Source organism: Cygnus olor, chromosome 12 (assembly GCF_009769625.2).
Source record: "Cygnus olor isolate bCygOlo1 chromosome 12, bCygOlo1.pri.v2, whole genome shotgun sequence".
Taxonomy (NCBI): domain Eukaryota; kingdom Metazoa; phylum Chordata; class Aves; order Anseriformes; family Anatidae; genus Cygnus; species Cygnus olor.
In genome coordinates, this window is record NC_049180.1 from 10718324 (window position 1) to 10739575 (window position 21252).

Genomic DNA, 21252 nt, shown 5'->3' on the forward strand with positions numbered 1-21252 from the left:
ATAAAATAATAGTGTTTGGAGATACTTAGTTCTGTTATTGCATATGTTAGCTGACATTAAACAGTCCTTAAAAGGTAAGCCGCAGATCAAGATGCCTATAAGGCCTATTTTCATTTGTGCAGTTAATTTGTTTATAGTGCTGCTATATTTGATAGTAGTCCAAATAACATGTAGTAGCTGTTTCTCTACATGACCCTTGTAAGACTGCATCATCAGACAGTTAATTTTGAATGCACAATTGATGCACACTAAAATACATTATTAATGCCTCTCTTACTACCAAACAGTTACCATCTAATTCCAGATTTAAATAGTGTATTTTATCCAAGGAATGAGGATTTAAGTAACCTGCTTGTAGAAAGTTTTTTCAGTTAGTCTACAGAAGAAGATAGTAGCTCACATGCATTTTATTAGACTTAAATGTGCTTCACCACTTATTTTGCCTGGCAAGCAAAGATATGAAACTGGGATCTTCTCAGGCTCCCATTATTTCCTCAGGATAGCTACAATATTTGGGCTATTTCCATGTCTTGGGAAACATTTTAACTAATGGATATGTTCCCAACTGAAGTTAAATGGAATAGAATTCCCAGTAAGAGCCAAAACATCTCCCAGATGTACAGTTTGTTTTGGATGCTTTTTCACTGAAGCATACAGACTAGATGGTGTGTTATTGCTCTGTGGTGGAATTTGAAAGATCATCTTCCCTCATTGCTACTCTTGTCTGGAAGCCAAGAAACCTGAACAAATGGTGCTTCCTGGCTTGCAAGCCTTATTTTGGTGTACCATCAGCTTTGTAATAGCCTTTTTCCATTACTTAGTGCTCCAGTAACTCTAACAACGATTTAACAACCACCAAATGATGAATGGGGCTGAGAAAACACTGATAATTGTACAAAAGAAATCGCTGAAGTGTATTGCCTATGGTAAGTTCAAATTAACTGTTCTCCAGGTAAAATATAGAAGGCATGGTAACTTCCAGTAGACTTGCACCAGGGCTTTTAAAAGCTGCTGTTCACAACTTTACTGTGACCGTGCTGCATTGACACTTACATTTGTAAATGGGACTGGGTTAGGCCACAAAACTGTAAATCCCATCAAGCACGGTGAAACTCAACTTGTGATACGGAAATGGTTTGATTTGGGATAGGTTGAAAGATTCGTAGCTATACTAAAAAATGTATATGGTTGGCCTGTTAGAGAGCCTAGCAGCTTCTTACGTGAGTCTTAGTTGCTGCAAGTAGTTTTCTGCATCCTTAGATTTTCTGTATGTATCATTCGTTATTTTTAGGAGCAAGTCTAACCATAAAATCAAAACTTAGACAGTGTTGATGGGGTTTCTCATTTTGAGGTTTGGCTAGGCTTGTTTACAGTTGCTATGGTGGTGTCAAATCCTGCTTTTTCACCCCATGGGTCTGACATTTGCTGTCTACTGTGTATCTTTTTTCAATTAGCAACTTTCTGTTTCAAAATACTGTATTTCCTATTGAAGTGAATATATAGAGCATTTGCATTAGCTCTTTGTGTACATACATAACTTTGCAATTGTCCTTGTAATGTTCTCCTAGAGAGTTTGTTCCTGTAGCTTTAAACCTCGAGCAGTTCTGCATCTATAAAACATAGGTTTGATTCCTGAAGTTCCAGTCCTGCAAGTCACTCCGTAGGTGAACCTTGCCCAGTGTGGGGAGGCTGGGGATGACTCCAGCAGGGCTTGCACTAAGTGCAAAGATTCATTCACAGAGGAAACTGCAGGGTGGATTTTAAAATTTGAGTAAATATTCAATATTTAGTAAATATTGAGTATGTGTATGTCTGTGTATGCAATGAAGCAAGAAGAGTCTCAATGCTGCTAAAATACTATTTAGTTTTACCATGATTGCCTTCATTTAATTTTTGTCCGTTAATTTCAATAGCAGTTGCATTGGAAATAGTGCACATTTACAGCCGAGTGCTGTAGCACTTTTTGGGGTAGCTTATACTTATCCTTACCTCGTCATGTATGCTGGCTGGGAGCAGAGGTATGCAACACAGTTTTCCTCATTACTACTGTGATTAGGACTCAGTAACAGAGAGGGTGATGCAGTAAAGTGCCCTTCCTTCTGCTCGTGGTGTCCAAGTGACCCTGCTGTGAAGCAGTAGCATGAGGAAGAAAACACCAAGGTTTTCAAATGCAGCAAAGGAAAAATACTATATTTCTTCATATGATGACAGTCACATACAGTTGTTTGAGCTGACTGTAGGAAGACAAATTAGCAGATTCCAACTGTGATTCATTACCTAAGAAATCAGGAGGTCACACACATACTGTGTCAAGACCAAAGTCTTATATGTAAAATGTGCCTTCTTGTAATCAATATATGATGAGCTGGGGGGTTATTTGCTTAAGTAATGTTTGGTCCAAATGGTTATTTGGTTATTTGCTAATTTTTGAGCCTGCTGAAACCAGTGCAGTGCCTTATCAGGTAGGCTCAAGAAGCATGGTATTGCAAATGTCTAACCAGGTTGTCACAAGGGCATAGAGACCCTCTTGCTGCTCTTGTAGATTGATTTCTGGCAACTGAGCAATCAGTGGGGAGTCATGGATACATATGTAGGATAAATATGATTCTCAAAGGGTAAAACATTTTTCCCCATAAAAGAAAGCACTTTATAATATTTTTCTACCTCTGATGCAGAAGTTTACTGATTTTTTTTTTCTGTTTGGATCTTCCCATAATGCTTGTTTCTTTAAGCCCTGTTAGGCACGGTTGTTGTAAAGGAAAGTTTATATTGTGAGCGGTGGCAGTCAACCTTTATTGGGGACATTTTATTTAAACTATCAGATGTGTTTTGACACACTTACATACAAAAGGCCATAATTTAATTAACATTTCTCAGTTAAGTTTTGAGGCTAGATTCTTTATGTGGTGCTGGCATTTCTCAGGAAAGAAAAAGAAGTCGTTTCTTCTGAGAAGAGGTCTTAGGAACTGAAACTGAAGACCTGGAAGTAGATTCCTCATGTGCTTTTTATCTTCCTTCATGTGTTCTTGCAGTGTTTCCATCCAGGACCAGAACAGCTGGTGAAGGTGTCCATTTAAGCTGTATGTAATATAGCAAATACCCTTCAGCCAGGAGAGAAGGCAAGAGACTGTTGTCTCATTTTACTTAAACAGCATTGAAGTGGTGATTATGTCGCCAACTGTTAAAATGCAGGTGATTTTTAAGTGCAGATCAAGAGAAATACCTTCTGTTGCCTCGGAATTAAATTTTCATTTCTTTCTCCTTTGTTTCCTTTTTAGCCTGTTTGATATGGGAGGAGAGTATTACTGCTATGGTTCTGACATCACCTGCACCTTCCCTGCAAATGGAAAGTTCACTCCTGACCAGAGGGCTATCTACGAAGCGGTGCTGAAGTCGTCACGTGCTGTAATGAAAGCAGTCAAGCCAGGTAAAAGATCTGTACATGTCAGCAGGAATTGACAAGCTTGATGGCAGCGTTCAGGCTGTCAAGACAATTATGTTTGGATGTCAGAAAGTGCTGGAAAGGAACAAGATGAGAAAACTCATTTCCGTATTTAAACAGCTCTTAGTAGGTGAATGATACCCAACATTCTCCATATAATATTTAAAGAAATAACACATAAGCAACTATTAATAGTATTTAAAAGGTATTTTAATCTCTCGCTTTTTTTTAATTCCTTAAATACTGTGGTGACAGTTGTTACTCTGGTGTTTACACTGGCAGATATCTTTTCAGGAAGCTTATGCCAAAGAATGAAGTAAGAGCTTGAGTGAACATGTGTCATGCTTCAGTTTGTTTCAAGCATTTTCTGTATTTTACACACAAACTCAATAGAAATCTTCTCATGAAGAGAGGATGGAGTGTGTACCTTTGGGAAGGACACTTAATTAGCCTTTAAAAGCTTTAGAAAGCACTGGCTATTGGATATTTCACTTACGCCTTTAAGTTGCAGGCAAGCTTGTTCAAGTGTACATATTCATATTTGAAACAACTGCCTGGCTTCATGAAAATCTTATTTTTTTCCAATTCTGCTTTCGGGGAAGCAAATAAATGCTTTTAGAGCCAGCAGCTTCTGTGATCTTCAGTATTTCACTGGTGAAGGTACTTGAGCATTTCTCAGTATTACTAACAGAACAGCTTTGAGGAAAATGTACTTAATGCACGAAGCACACTTGTCCGTTACATTTACCACATTAGCTTTCAGTCTTCAGACCCTGACTGCACGGGCTTTCTGGATTGCCAGTCAGAGCATACATAATTCTCCTGTTTTACAAGCTGGCAGCAGCACTGTTCATTTGCGTAGCTTGGAATGGAGCAATAATACTTGAAGCTTATCTGCAAACGGAAACCAGATATTTTGCCATTTTAATAGCAATGTGCATATTCCATCATCTGCTGTTTCTCCCCTGAAGAATCCTGTTCCCATTCATCTTCACATTTTGCTCACATTTCAGTGTCACCTCTTGTGTGGTATTTATCAGTATTTTGCACTAATAAATTGTGGACTATCTTCAGAACTTAAGAGCTAATATGATTCTGTACTCAGAATGTTGTGGAGAATTCCTCAGTTAACTTATCGATTTATTTACAGTATCAGAAAATAAGGACATACTAAGCTTAATTCTGCAGATTGGTTGCAAGGATTATTTACTAGCCTTGGGAGCTTGAGATTTATAGACAGTTTTCAAGAGAAATAATTCTTAATGTTGGGGAGAAGACTGAATGAAGAAGAATGTTGGGACGGGACTGAACTTTCTGTTCTCTCGCTGTGCTTTAGTTTTCTTGCCTGTTTAGAAGAATGGTGCAAATGCATTTTTTCTGCTCATGAGGCTAGTAATCATGAATTTTCTCGCCACAGAAAGCAGATTAAATGCACATTCTGTGGACTGGTTCATTGATTTGGTTCACCTGGTACTACTGTGTGGTGAAATGCAACCTGTCCCTTTTGTATTGTGTTGAATTACAGTTCTGAATAGAGTCCTGCAATGTGCAGAAATATTCACCCTCTGGAAAAGTATGCTTTTTAGGTCCATATGCCTTGTACATGTGTTCTTTTTGCAGGTTTTGTGTTCTCTTTAACCCTTCTGTCCACTGGAGAGAAAAAAAAAAAAAGCTTTTAAAAATATTTTCCTCCTATGAGGAGGAAACACCCTAAAGACCAAGACTCTTTACTACTGAAAATGATATAAACCATTTAAGATAGGTAGCTGGCAGGCAAGTATTTACAGTGTCTGCAATGACTTTCCAGTGTGACAAACTGCTTGGGCTGTTGAGAAAGCCCCGAGCCCCCCTGAAGGGGTGTGTGCAAACTGGATGTGTTGCTACTGCTGTACAGGGAAAGCATTGTCTGTGGGAGAGGCTGCAGCTTCCTTACCCTGGTTGAACAAATCTCACTTGTTAGCTCATTGACTAAAGCACCAGGATCAGTCCCTGGGTGGGTCTGTTACTGTCACAAAGGGGAGCAGCAAGGAGTGATGTGAATTCAGCTTTCAAGTATCTCTGCTCCCCATCTAACAGAAAGTAAATACTTTAGGTATCCTAATAAGGAGGCAAAGAAGTTTGTGGGTTTAGAGGCAGTAAATGTAAAACCCAGCCCCATCATGTTTTAGTCAGATTTTCTGAATTATGGAGCCCTTGCTTATTTTGCTATTATTTTTGTTTGTCTTCATTTTCCAGGGTTCCTAAGATCAAAAGAGGGAAAAAGACAGTCAAGTGACTTGGCTCACATGACAGTAACCATTAGTGTGGCAGGCTGAGTAAAAAGAAGTTACACAGCAAAGTCAGCAACTGTAAAAAATGTTATTTATCTCCAGCTGCAGAACTGGGGCCTTAGTTGTGCCTTGTGGCAAAGGGTCACAGGGGACATCTAGTTGTTGTCTTCGGAAGGTTAATGATTCCCAGAGTCTTTCTTGTTGCAAGATAGGAAGCAAGTGCTATAGAGAGAGTCACTAACTAAATACTGTGTTACATAACTGTGGTTTTGGAAGGACACACATTTGCTAGCAACCTTAAACATCTTATATAGATGCATATAGTTCAGGGAGTATTTGGTTTTCGTGTGAACCTGATTGACTATCAAGTGAAGATGCTTTCTGAGAGACGGTAGACTTCCTACCATTTTTTTATACTTGTTGTATATAAACAGCAATCATAATTTCAAAAATACTTGAAAACATCACATTTTATTGTAGAAAAATACTCATGTAAGTCCTGTGTGTGGTCCAAAAATACAAGCAGCTGAAATTGTATCTATGGGTCTTCATACCTTTCAACTGAAAGAAAAGAGGTGCCTTCTGCAAGCCAGATAATGTATTCTGAAAGTTAAATGCTCTTTGTGGGATTATAGCCATGTTCAGTGCAGCCGTCACAATTCCTGCCACAAACCAAATCTATTTAAAATAAAATGGAGGGAAGACATACTCAGTTCTATTGCATAAGCAGCAATTTTGAAACTACTGAATGTGGCTCTCTTACAAGGGCAGCAGTGCTAAGTCTCTGAAGCGAAAGAGTCAAAAAGGCGTGCTTGTGTGGCAGTGGGTAATTGTCTCTTTCCTACAAAGTCAGACTCATGATCCAAAATGTCAGAGAGGAATGCAGAATTTCTGCTTAGGGGATATTCTTAATGCGTCAAGTCCATCTGGGTTAAATTTACTCTTCCACAGAACTGAAATACAGGGGCGGATGCGCAAAATACTGACACTTCCACTGCTTCAGTGGCTGAGGCATCATCTACTTGTTCCTCAGAACAGTGATTTCAGAAACAATTTGCCTTTATGTAGATACTGTAAAGGATTTTAAATGGTGAAATTGTAAAGCCAAGTGTCTCAGAGTATTCCAGAAGTTAGTGCCTTGATTTGTCTAAGTTGGGTATTGTTTTTCAATTTCATTGGATTTGCTAAATTGTTTGAGGCACACTAGGTGCACTCCTGGAGCACATTACCCTGTGTGGTTTCATCTGAAACGAATTCAGCTCAAGCCCTTCAAGACTCCACTGTGTAAGCCAAAATACAGTAAGTGGGGACTATCAAGAGGTTCCACATCCTAGGATGATAAAAACTGTAGTACCACTGCAGAGATACCCATTGTTTCCCCCGTTGCTATCTTCATGCAATGCACGTAACAGAAAAAACTCAGCTAATGAGCAGCTTTTCAGTAATTTATTTTAACCTTTTGTGCCATGCATGGCCCACAGTCTGTCTACTGTCTGCTGTTCAAAACCTGCTCTGAATCCAGAATTATTAACATCCTCACCAGTTTTTCCTCAGAGTGCTCATCGTGTATGCACGTGTTTGACAGGCAGTAAGTTCGCTTGCACTTCATCTTAGTTACGTGGAAGTGTGCAGCAGTTCCCCTTCCATAGACAGTGGCAGACAGGCTGGAGAAGCTAGTGTAAAAGCTATTGACTTATTTTGGATTCCAAGATTGAAACCTCACATGTGAGATTTTTCCTTTAAGTGTTTACCATAATGCTCCTGCTCAAAACCCAGCTGTTTTGACCTCAGTTACAGCTGTGCCTAGCATTTCTGCAAGTCAGACTCCAGATTGTCAAGCCAAGCACTGAAAAAAAAGAAGGAAAACAAGTATTGAACGTATGTAAAATAAATAAAAAAATAAAACACGTGTCTGGGGCAAGAAGGATTGTGAATTCCCAGTGGCAACATTGTCAAATCCTCAATCTGCCATTGAGAATAGGTATCTGAGTTTTTTTCTCGTAAGCTAGCAATAACCTTTCCTCTCTGTCCATTCTACCAAATCCTGTCTCCTGTCTAGTTTTGTTTACCCCAGTTACATAGGTTAGATCCAATGTCAGTGTAATAGCTTGATTAAATTAAAAAAAAAATAATTTGTCATAAGTTACACCTGAGAGAACAGTATTGTTTGCTCTTTGTCATTAATACAAATCTATGTGTAGAAATGTGTAAAATAATTAGCTGTGCTGCGAGTCCCTCTCTGAAACTTCTTGCTCTTAATTGGGGAGGTAATATTTGCAAGTCAAACAAAGGATGGTGGCATGCTGCAGTTTGTATGCATGAACCACATTCAGATGTAACCCAGCTTTGAGTATCACTCTGTTCTCCAGTGGATACTTTACTGTTTGTTACACACATGGGTACAATGAGGTTTGGGAAGTTGCTGTGGAATAGCTTCTTTTTTATTCTGTAACAAATGGCTGTGTTTTTGTACTGTGCCCAGCCAGTCAGGTGACTTCTGAAGGTTATTATTTGGAATATTATCTTGAGCTTTTAGAGAATTTTGAGAATTGGAGTTCTGTAATTCTGAGTAGGTGAGGACAGTGTAGTGGTAGCATTAGTTACTCAAATACATTTAATCAGCTGCTGTGCCTAGAAGAAATAAAAAGGAAGCATGCTTATCTTCAAATCTTGCAATTGAAGATATTTTGGTTTAATGCATTAGAGAGTAAACAGATAGTGTCTTTAAGATCGATGAGCTAAGTATTGGAGTAATTGTGAACTTCCCATTTTTGTCCCTTTGCAGTTGCACACTGGGATCACTGAACATTCCTCCCTTTTCTGTAATGGAAAGTCCCAGGAGAATGGGAAGGAAGGGAGCTTGTTGTGCTTAACATTCCTAGTACTACTGCAAATCTTGCGTATGTTTAAAAAAAGAAAAAAGAAAAACTTTTACCAATATGTTATACGTGTTAGTGTTTTTGGGGAGAGAGAGAGAGGAAGAATGAATTTAAACACCTCAATCAGTAAGTTCTATTGTCCTAAATTCCAGTTAAAAAAAAGATTTCTTTGTCTAGCAAACTGTTCCCAAGGAAGAAGTTGAGTAAGGCCAGATTGGCAACCACTCAATTCCCTATCTCTACATTTATATGATTTTAAAAAGCTTGTATATCAAAAGTCCCCATTGAACTCAAATTGCATTCAGACATTAGCAGGGCAGCTGGGAATATTTGCTGATTGATGTTTGTTTGTTTCAATAAAATGAAAAATAAAAAATTGTTCCAAATATGCACAGAAGTTGTTGTTCACCGAGCCAGTTTATATGCAGTGTGAAAGCTTTCCTCCTTGGGACGTTGACATTGCTATAGGGTCTCCCCATAGGATGACCCCTATAGGGCCTATAGGATTTGTATCTCTGATTATTTTTTTTATCAAGTTGGAGCTCATGCTTTTGTATGTTTATCCCCAAGTCCAGCATTTTACTATTCAAGGGAATGAGTATCATATTGTGTCTGGCTTTCAGGCTTTGCTTTTCTGATAAATGCTTTTGGGGAATGTCTTAAAAGGAATCTCCATCTCCGGGCTAACATCTCTGATAAGATGCAGGTTTCTCTACACTCAGGCTGGAAGATCCCTTAGTAATCTTGCCTGTTTATAACTTTCTCAGAACTCAAGTTTTACATAAGGGCTTGAAGACCTCATTTCTTTAAGTCTTTTCTTAAAGGATCAAAGATCAGCCATTGCAGACTTCATTGCTTCAGGTACCAGGATTGCCACGTAATCTTTGGTCAAGAAAGTCCAGTCAAGTGACCACCAAAAAACATTTCAGGCAAAAAAAGGTAAAGCAACACTTACGTAAATAAGATGTCCTTTTACTAATGAGAGTGTGCAGTGTTGCGATAGCACCCTACTTTCAGGAGGGATTAGTTTAGAAGAAATCAGCTAACTGTGAAGAGAGAGGGTAAGAACGATGGAGTGGTAGGGGCTGTATGAACGGTGCGAAGTTGAGACCTAGGAGAGACATTTGGGGCAAACAGCCAGGAGTGCAGGTCAGCAACTATCTGGCTTGGATTTTAGAAGTTGTCTGTAGCTGATGGTCCCTGCTGCAGCTGCCTCGCCAAGCTGAGTCTTGCATTTTGCAGTTGAGAATCAATTTTTTAAGATTTTTCTCTCAAGTTAGCAAGTTCTGCTCTGTCATTTCTTTGTTGTGTTCAGTAAATTTAGAGCCAAACTGTGTAAGGTGCAATACAATGCAGAGGAAGGCATTAAACCCTTCTGTGGGTCTAACTGAGGCCTTCCTTTAAAGACGAGAGAAAAAAAAAAAAAAGATTCATGAGAATTCACTAGGAAGAAACTCATGGACTCCATGGTGTGCCACCCGCCATAGGCTCCGTTAAAATGAGGCTCAGCATGTTAGTATTTAGGATGCTGCTGCAGTCGTTCCTGGAGTCTGAGCGTTTGGCTGCTCCTCCTGGTTTCCCCTTGGTGGCATAGGAGCTAAGAAAGCCCTGTGTATTTGTAGGTGCAGGATGCTAACCAAAGTTAATCCCTCTTGATCTGCTCCTGGGCAGCTGTATTATGCTGAGCTACTGTGTGAAACTGTGCCCACTTTTTATTCCTTTTCTAATGATTTCTTACATTTTTGCTCATTGGTATAGCTTCTTAGACGTGTTGTAGTAGAGAGGCCTTTATTAGCTGATTTCCCCAAATGCATCTCTCCAAGGAATGTTGTACGTCAGGACAAATCAAAGCAGCCTCTTTATTTTCCAGTGTTTTGCCTCCTTCCTGTTTGACTGCTGCTAAAGGACTCAAGCGGAGGGAATTGAGTCCCTAGGACTCAACCTAGGGAATTTAGAAGGTGAATGGTCTGTATTATTTTGTACAGCCAAATGTGAAAGCTTGGATGGTATGTATTCTTGAAAGCTTTTAAATATGTAAATATTTGAGGCATGGCATTTTCAGAGTGACTGTCAGGAGGAGGTAGTGTTTAGTGAACACATCGCTTTCATAAGTAACCTACTTTGTACAACAGAAGGAGCTGTGATTTGAGTTCAAAACACTAGTATGATTCCCTGTTCTGTCTTCTCCACTACTCTTTTTTAAAGACATTACTCAAATTTAGTTTGGGCAGGATAGTACTAAGACAAGGGATTAGAATAACCCAATTAATTAAAGAACTATTTAATTGGAAACTAATAGCTAGGGTATTTGACATAACAGATATTACTAGCAGTTGTTTCTGTTATTAAATTGAGCAGAGCTGTGCTTAGAAATATCTGCAAATTAAAAATTGTGAATATACAGATCACTTCTTCAGCACTTTAGTCTATTTCAGTTCTGTAACTTCTTAAAAGCTCATTGATTTTTGTTTGCTACTATTTTGAATAGTTTTAGAGTAATTGTCACTGTATTCAACTAGGATTAAAATATACTATCTCTAAAGAAAATAATTGAAACTGTTATTAATATTTATTCCTCCCAAATAAGGTTCTCATTCACATGCAGTGGGTGTTTTTTTGCATACAAGTCATTTGATTTTTATTTTTTGTAGTCCAGAGTTGTAGTTAGTAGAATACCATGTAGGCATACGTGTTGGTTTTGCTATATAAAACCAGTAGCTAATTTTGATGAACTCTTAGAAAGAAATTGGGCTGTAAACTGGACCTCCTGACAATAGGACAACAGGGAAGGGTGTGGGAGCACAGTCTAGTTTATAGTTTGTATAATTTCAAAATGCCCATATGAATTATTCCCATTCAGATGGTCATATTTTAGGGAAAGCACTGCTGATAATTATTAATGTGCTGTAATATCTGAAGCAAAAAAAATTATTCTCAGGCATAAAATATTAATAACAGAAGTTGAAGATTTCATACCAATTCTCCTGAAGAACAAATGATTTCAGGGCATGTTATAACCAGTACTTGATATTTGAAAGTCCTACTGAATGACACTGCAGTATTTTTTTTCCCCTTGCAGCTAAGAATGTGTTATTGTGTTAAAGACAGATTGGAAAATAAATCTTGTCAATCTGTGCTATAAAAAATATTTGTAGTCTGCTCTCTATCTTTTTTATTCAGTGGAGTTTGCTGTATTTTTCTAGCTAGCATTAAGGTTCATAAATAAGTTTCCCTTTGACTACTGGCTTTCTGAGTTTGACCCAAAAAGGTAATGTAGCTTTCTGTGGTAAATTAATTCAGTTATTGTCAGTATAAATGCCTAAAGCATCAGTCGCCACCTAAGAAATAAAAGTTGAAGGAAGTAAAGGATGCACAAACAGTGCTGACAGTCAAGTAGCAATCCTTGATTCTTGCAAGATACTATTACATAAATATGGTGTCATTGCTTAGCAGAGAGCTCATTGTTAGACATGTAACCTACCCTTGCCCAGAATAGCATTAACCTACAGCAAGGGGTGAAAGAAAAAGGCTTTTTTTTTTTTTCTGTCAAATTCAGCAGATCCTCCAGTCCCTCTGTGCAAGCAACGATCTGTTGAAATGCAAGATTTCAGACTGCGAGTCTCACTGCAAACCACCTGGGAGCCGTTCTTTGCTGTTTGTGACTAATACACAGGAGCTGACCCATGCATACAGTGACCACTGCAATGTTAGTAAGACAAAAATAACACTGAGTTATTTCCAAGTGTATAAAACCAAGCACTTCCAGACAGTTGGGCCCTTCTGCCCTGAAGTCACCCTGGTGTGCAGCTCTCTGACCAGTCCTGGGGGCAGTTTCTTCATGAGACAGGGGCCAACTTGCAGCTTTCCAGCTATGCTGTGCACGTGGATTTTTCCACTACTTTCAGTGGTTCTTCAAAAATGCTACTTGTACAAAGCAAAGAGAAGTCTTAGAGCATGCACTGGTGGCAGGTTTCTAGCCTCTCTCAAGTGAATAATGTTTTAAGACTGCTTAAAAAAAATAAATCCTGTTGTCTTAATTTTGTAACAGGTAGTACAAGTGTAACGTTGTACAGTCCTGATTTTAGCAGTGGCTGTGGGGGAATAACCTGTTACATGGTCTGACATGCACTAATTTTCTTCCAGTGCAGGATTCAGGAAATGTACGTTACACGTTGTAATTTGAGTTGGAGTACAAAGTTCGTGAGTCTTTCAATCTTGACACTATATCAGCTGTAGCTGTCAGAGTGCAAACCTGCTAGACAGATTATTCTGTTTGCCCTGAATCTTATCTAAACAGAGTCTTTTCTAAGCTTCAAAGATTGATAAGTTTCCACACCACAATCACTCCCTCTGGGCACTTTCTGCCTTCCCCCAAGCCTTTTCCTCTTTTCAACATAAACCTATGTGGAAGAAGCATGCAGTGAAATTCGTAGTGTCTGACAGTGCTGCTCAATCTGAATATTGCAGCTTTCCAGACATGAAAAAAATCCTTCCACTTGCTCCACATCTGCATCTGTTGAAATTGCTTTTCTTAAGATCTTGATGATCCCTGTGATGTGTTTTAGAGCATCGTATGTAGACTTTATAATGGAGAGGATGGGTTTTACCCCCCTAAAACAGCTGTGATACTGATGCAGAAGAAATACCATGATACAACCCAGGAGTACAAGGCTATTAATTCAGCCTTTTGAAGATGTGGTCGGTATTTTGGAGGTAGTGGGGCCATCACTGTTTCCCTATAGCAGCTCCTGCTCCTGTCAGCCAGGTACATCTTACTGGGGGGTTGAGGGATGAGTTTTTTGTCTGATGCTGGCTGTGACTTGTACAGGCAATTATCTACATAAGGTATGGAGCTGAGAACAGCCTCACTGTTGCCCAGATGCTGTCAGTGCTTGAGTACAGACTTCTGGTTTCTTGCTCTTGGTTTCTATGCCCTGTCGCCCAGAGTTGCCTTACCTGGCTGGAAACCCAAGCGACTGTTTGCTCTCTGATCTAGTGTGCCAAAAGAAAAGCGTGAAAATCAGAAAGGCAACAAATTCTTCTCTAGCACCCAAGTGAAGAGGAAAGAAATAATCATTTCTATGATTTAAACAATGTTTTGGTTTGTTTTTTAAACTGGGTTTGATTAGAATTTTTAAGGACCTATTGTTTTGTCTGATATGGTTACTGCCTGTTGGCAGGTCTTAAGCTGTTCCAGCGGTTTGTTGGCTGGACAGGGATTGCATGTTGTGTCTGCATTTCAGTGGCACTGCCAGGGGACATCAGGCCTTTTGCCCTTGTCTGTGGACTCTCAGAAATAAAATGTAGCTTAACCTTAGCGCAATTTGGGGAGAAGTTCCTATAACCTTGCCATACTAATTTTTTTAGTAGGATTGTGACATCTGTGCTGGCAAAAAAAAAAAAACCCACCCTACAACAACAAAAAAAACCCTGCTAAATCATTTGTGGTTTAATCATTGTCACATTACAACCACAAAGTACCCTAAGTAGCAGCCAAAAAAATCCTGTTAGGCCTTTCCAGAGCACTTTCCGACCAAAGTAGCTAAATAGTACGCAGTAATTCCAAATTACTTTTGTATGCTGCTTCTGCTTTACATTCTAGAATGGCTTCTAATAAAGCATCAGAAAATAATCCCTTGAATGAAAATAACAGTGAGGTAGCAGCAACTGAGGAACAGGTTGTGGTGTGATACAGCAACTCATTTTTAATTCTACTATTTAGAAAGTTATGCCATGTTCATTAAAAGATAGGTATGTTTTTAATTGCAGGTTTCACTAGAAGCATTTCTTTTCTTTCTTTTGGAACAAAAGTCTTCCCCATCAGTAGAACGCTCAAAAAGGTGTCCTTATGAGATCTTTCTGAGTCCTGAAAACATAGTGTTTTATCTGAAATTTGGTGGTTTTGTCAAACAGAAAATCAGAGGGGAAATACTTTCAGGGAAGTAAAACAATACACATTTTATCTTTCCCTTTTCTGACACAGCAATTATCTAAGACTATTGGGTAACATTCAGGTTGATGGGATCAAATTAGAAAAAAAAAAAAGTGTAATAAACTTAATGTATGAAGTTTGCCATTTTTAAACACGGTACCTCACGCTTCTGTGAAGCTCTGTTATACTGTTAGTACAGTAATATAGTAGTTGGTACCTGCCTCTGAAAATTAATAGCCTTTATAGTTAATATATTTTTTAATTAATCTATGGTCTGTCACATTTCAGTATTGGACATATGCACCTCTGGTCATTGCTGTGTAGTTCACTTTATAACTCAAGGGATGTCAAATACTTAGGTTGCGTGTGGTGTTTTTTGCCCTGGCCTTTTGCCCAAGCGTATGCTACATGGCAGGTAATGAATTGCAGCCTAACGAGCCTTGGTAACTGAGCTTTCCTGGGGAGCCAGCTGTTGGTTCAGTGACCTGTATTACCCAGTATCTCGTTTGGCAGAGAATTAAGAATGGAGCAGACACATCATCAGCAGATTTTCCTGACTGCAGACTCATTTTGGTACAAGCTTTCAAAGTCCAAGGACCCTCCAATCTAGCTTTCTAAACCCCATCTGTCAGTAAGTATAATTGGTTTATAAAATGGCTTAAAGATAATAATGGAACTAACCTTTTTACACAAAAAACGTGTCTGCAACTTTGATAATCTTCTCCAAAGCTTAAAAATAATAGTCCTGAATAATAAATCAGTAAAATATCCTAGTGGGTGATTGGTGGTGTGAGGCTAATGCAGATTGGTGTTGCAACACCATCAGCTGTTGCAGTAACACATACAACTGATGTTAGATCCACTTGTGTGGAAGTTCTTTGTGGTTTTTAGTTGTTTTTTAACTTTTTCCATCTTGCTACAAGAATGTTAATACAGTGTTTGACTTCTGCTGTTTCAGCTTGCAGCAGGTGACAGAGCTCTCTATGCTCTGAGCATGGTTAATCCAAAAAACTGATGAGAAGCGTACTGAAGAAATCCTGTCCATGGCTTTCCTAGCAAAGATAGCCATGATATTTAATTTTTCCTCCTTTCTGTGCTTCTCACATTTATTGGAAGTTCAGTATTTACATAGGAAAATTTAATTTTGTACTTCAGGTATATGTACTAGTTAACTTAAAATACAGTTAGGTACAGACATGCTATAGCCAGTCCCAGAGACAGGTTTGGATAGGCCATTGTATTGTAAAGATTCCAATTGCTAGGTAAATCTAACACTATTTTAAGTTTAAAACAAATCTGAAGAGTTGTATATTAAATCTGTGCATCATGTGAATATACTTTAAGCAAAAAAAGTACTAAGATCTTTATAGAATTAGGACAGCTTCTTTCCTTCAATAGACTCTCCAGTGCTTCTAAGAAGTTCCCGTATTACTGAAAAGTAGTTGTTTCTTTTAATGCTTTTGAGACTATAAGGGTAGTAGGAAATGTTTGAAGAAAAATCGATGTTCAAGTCCTCCTTGCCTGTCAAATCCCCTGTTTAAAAAGCGAGGGGGGGGCGGGGGGGAGGATCTGTTTGCACTTAATTATCAAAGTTTATTCCTAGTGTGATGGGAGTCAGTTTGTAGCAAACAAGACAAGGATATCACCATTTTTTAATTGAAATGCAGTGGGGTCACTCCACTTGGTTCACTATCTCTACTTAGCTCAAAAATGTCTTCACATTTTGTCTTGGAACACTAATAATAGCCTACATATGTATGACTGTTGTAGGTTAAGTGGTTTGGAGGAGAGTGGCCTAATAATGCAAAATCCCACCACGCTCAGAGTCATGATAGAATGAAACACAAAGCCAGGCAGTAAAACAGACAGTGCAGTGCATCTCAACTTTGTCTTTCACTAAGATGCTTTGACCACCAATTTCTATTTACTTGCACACTGGGATTAGCTGTAGTTAGCAGGGCGCCTCCAGCAGTCTGACGGCCTCCCTCTGGCCGTGCTGTCCCAGCGTTCTGCCCAGCTCCTGCAGCATGCGTCTCAGAGCCGGAGCTGCAGCGCTTCCCCCAGCTAGCAAAGCTGATGGCAGTGGCTAGAAGATAGATGTATCACTGCCCTTATTCCAACAGAGAGCCCGAAGCTGCAAGATTTCCATCTGGCTTCGTAATTTATTTTGCAGTGCAGCTTTTTGTTGTCCTCAGTCTCTAATGAAAAGATAAGAGGGATGAAAACCGAAGCATGGAGAAGACAGAGCTCCAGTGGGAGGGGAAGAGGGCAAATAGCCATGTGTTTTCTCTGTGAGGGCAAACAGAAAAAAGTAGAGGGGAGGGGATAAATGGGCTGTATTGGATTTATTGGTCAGATATTCAGGATTTACAAACACGGTAGTCTTTCCAGTTAGGGAGTAGTATCGTTGATCTGCTCTATTAAACTTCTGCAGAAAAATGGATATGTGTTCTTTGTGTTTTCTGTTTTTTTTAACTTTATGAACAGTTTAATCCTGTCTCTTATTAGTTGCATCTCTTCCTGAGCTTGATAAAAGGTCTCTGTATCTCTTTAAGTGGAGTCCGTGGGTTTGGATTGAGACACATAGCACCAGCACAGCTGTGGAGGGAAGCTTTATTGCGAGCAGCAGACACCTCATCTTCAGTTCTTCTCCCAGGCACCTCATTTTGTGTTTATGCAGAGCATCCGGGACACAGTTGTGCTTTGTCTTACAGCTGCAGAATTGTGACCTTTGTTTACATCAAAAGAGGATGGAGGCTTCAAATAGTTGACCAGGGTCAGATATGATACGTAGCTTTGCAGCTGTGGAGATGAAAATAGAAGACTTATAGTAATACTCAGCTAAGAAATCATGGGAGAGTTCTCAAAAAAAAAGTCTGATTTCCCCCAGAAAGAATACTGAAAATTTTTAGAGCAGTCTGAGTTGATCACCAAGTGTGGAAGCTGAACTGGGAGGTACATACAAAAATCCTGTATTCCTACAGCTACAGAATAAACAGGAAAACAGCCGTGATTCAGTAATACTGCCAGTTTGATATCAGTAACATCTGTGTGGTAGATTGTAGTGGTTTCAATTTATCATATGGATTGGAATCTATTGTGAGATAGTTGTGAAATAACTTCGGGTGAATGTAAAGAAGTGAAAATTGCAGTACAGTCAATGTCCAAAAAAGATAACATTGAAATGCTTTTAAAATATAATTACGTTGATCACAGCAAAGAACAGATGGTTATAGCTATATTTATACTTACTGAAGGAAAAATCTAAATTTGTTTCTAAGGGGAAACAAACACAAGACGGCACATTTTGAACGGGAAAACTGCATGAGTTTTGTGGATGAGCATCACTCACTTGAGTGTTGTTGGCTTTTGGGAGAAAACAGGATTTGTACAGTGTGCTGTGCGGCACACCTTGGCCTTGTGGTACTGTTTGGGAAGGTGCTTCTTCAGCTGCCTGCAGACAGCAGGCTGAAGAGGTGATAGCACAGACATCTGAGGGAGAAAAAGGAGCTGGCGTGTTAATTTGCGTGCTGAACCAATTCTAGGCAGTGCTGGTGGGAGCTTTAAGGTACATTGCTGGTGGTGTGGACGGCATGCAGTATGCAGCAGCCACTTGTCTTCAGTTTGTTTCTGACCTTTATATCAGAGCCGTGTAAGAGAACTGAATTTTATTGAAACCCTCCCATAGGTTCATTTTATTTCAGTTTTTGAAGCCTCAGTACTTTTAACAATAACTGCTAATGTAATTTTGATATGACGTTAAAGTTCACAAGACCCTAAAGCTGTGTGTTTAACTGGATTAAAGCAAATGGAATTTGATGGGGCTTTGGCCTTAAAAATTGCTGGGGTTTTATTTATTTAATCATGCCAAAAATGAACAAGGAAAATATTCTTTTACTGTACCTTAGCCCTAGTTGTCTTGACTCTGCAACTGCTCTGTTGATGACTCAAAGCCATGGTGAACTAATTAAGACAGTACTGTGTTACTAACAAAAGAGCTGCTTTCTTCCTCCCTCCTCCCCCCAGCAGTTTGTCAAACAAAATTGTATCCTATACCAAAATAATAGAAATCTAATGCATCCTGGCACGCTGTCTCTAGTCAACCAACAGTATTTTGTAATGCTGTGTTAGTATGTGTATTAGAGGACTTGTGTTTTATGCAGCCCATTAACACAAGGGAATCATTAATTTCTGGAGAGTGCCTTTGCCAAACGATGTGGGCTTTAAATCTTCCACGTACATAGAAAAGTACTGTCCATCTCAAATGCTGTAAATGGATATAATAATTATTGAAAATAATAGGTATGGTAATATTTTATGCTGTGTTTTAAATAATTGCATTGTACAGTTCATATTCTTTTGAAAACCTCACTGATACTTATGCATCTGCATAGACATAGATGCAGCATCTTAATTTTTTTCATGTGGAGCTGAATTATAGGATGATGCTGTTCCTCTTGCTTGTAGTTTTCTGTGCTTCGCATGCATTTTAAGATAATTTTGTCTTGTTTAAAGTATTTTTGTGCTAATGTAGTTGCTCTTTCCACCTTTGTTTTTTATATAAACACGTGTTACATCTGCTTTTTGAAAGTTGTCTTTAAAAACTTCTAGCAATAGTTAATTCAGCTGCTTGTTTCTGCTCTCTAAGGGGTCGCCTGGCCTGATATGCACCGTCTGGCTGACAGAGTCCATCTGGAGGAGTTGACAAAAATTGGCATTCTGAAAGGCAATGTAGATGACATGGTGAAGGTTCATCTGGGTGCAATATTTATGCCACACGGACTTGGACATCTACTTGGAATCGATGTGCATGACGTTGGAGGCTACCCAGAGGTTAGTGTTAGTCCATTCTCAACGGCCTCATAGATTAACCCCTCTGATTCGATCAGCGTTTCTCTTAGCTAATGCGTGATTAGTCGGTTACATCTTCTCAGAGGTGGAACAGAGGTGCATTTAAGTGTATCCTTTTGATATTTTGTGTATCCTAGTGATATTTTATGCAGTTCACTTAAGGGGAATTTATTATTTCATTGAAATAAAAATTGCTTGTAGGGAGAACTCAACTGATGCTGCCCTCTGGGCATTCTTCATCTGTTCAATTTCTATATACATTGTGGTGTACCTCCTAGATTCACCATTGTAACATATGTCACTCAGGCATAGCTATGCCATGACAGAGAGCTATGTAGTGTACCTGAGCCGCATGAAACCTGTAGTGAGAGGACTCACTTGCTCTGTTCCAGATGAGACAGCTGTGGGAACCCACTGTTGTAACTGGGCTAGTAATTCCTGATGGCTGTGGCATATGGAAACAAGCTGGTTTATATTCCTGTCTTGAACTTTAATCTCTACTGTCCACATGGGCATCGATGTAGATGTGTTGTCCTGGAACGGGAATAGAAGGGAAGTATCCATAAAGTCTCCCAGTTTTTGCAAATGTGAAAGCATGATCTCTTGTATTTGAGTTTCTGCAGAAATCACAAAGTGATTACCTTTTCCCTTGAATTAACACAATGGTTTGTGACTGCAGTCTGAAAGCAGAATAGGTAAAATTCTGTACCCAATGATAAGATGCTTGCAATGATACTGAAAAAAAATAAACCCTCCATAAGGAAATTGAACTTAACATTTGAATACAAAAAGGAAGTTTACAGTAGCTTCAGAAAGATTTCAGAAGGATTTTCTGTGTTACATTTTGGTTATATGAGGCTGACTGTTTAAGGGTTTTCAATAATATAATATGTGAACAGATCAGTGGATTTCTTTCTTTCTTATGTAAGGTAGTTCTCCCACATGAACCAAAAAAAAAAAAAAAAAGTAAAAACTTCTTAGGTAAGGTTTAAGCATATTTAGAAGCTTGTTCATGTTGGATGCATGGGCTGCATAACAGCTGCTCTTGCTGATTTTGCTTTTGCAGAGGGAAGAAACAGGATATAATATTTGAGGGTACTTGTTATTTTTAAACACTACAAGATAATTGTTGTTGACACACAGTACTGTGATGACAATGTATTGGCATCAGCTATTATACTTACATGTAATAAAAACGAAACAAAAATCAAAAGCAACCCTATGCTGATTTTAAGGTTTCTTCACTAGCTAATACAGACAGGATGGATGTTTCCCCTCCTCTCTCTCTCCCAAGTGCATTCTCTCTGTGTATAAATGGAAGGCATTCAGCAAAGCGCAGGGGATGTGGTGACTTGGGAGAATTCATGGACTTTGAAATCCAGGACCCCAGTGTTGCATGCCTCTGCTTACATCGTTTTCGCTTACGTTGTGAATAACCTTGATGGATTTGGTGCAGTTGCTGAAACTTGAGCATATGTTCAAGACTTGGTACGGTAGAGAGAACTAAATTTTAGGAACAAGTGAGAAGAATTAAGAGAATGAAAAGTACCGTGTTGGCTTTTTATTTATATTTTTTTATATAATTTAAGAGACATTTTTTCTGAGAGCGTTCTGATCCATCCAGAGTTCTGTAAGAGCAACCTCTTATAGATAAAACTAGATTTAGGGATTCAATTTTCATACAAGTTACACTCTCCGCTTTTATATTGAAGGTCTGTAAAAAATACCAGAGCTCTATGCAGATAGAGAATTTTATACTTGCAAATGTTAAATTTGTGTAGACATGCAACTACATTCTTAAATGAAAAATATTTGCATGGCTAATTCCCTTTCAAAATCTGATCCTAAATAACAAATTTCCTGAATACGGGGGAAGCA

The 21252-nt window shown here is 38.8% G+C and overlaps 1 protein-coding gene across 3 annotated transcripts in view; it reads left to right on the plus strand.

Annotated features, from left to right (window-relative positions):
- The window catches only part of PEPD (peptidase D), a 137353-nt gene that overhangs the window by 97951 nt on the left and 18150 nt on the right, over window positions 1-21252 (plus strand). For all 3 annotated transcript variants that reach the window (XM_040570807.1, XM_040570809.1, XM_040570808.1), the window contains exons 12-13: window positions 3279-3427; window positions 19172-19356. In XM_040570807.1, coding sequence (XP_040426741.1) covers window positions 3279-3427; window positions 19172-19356 — 334 coding nt within the window. The remainder of the gene's footprint in view (window positions 1-3278; window positions 3428-19171; window positions 19357-21252) is intronic.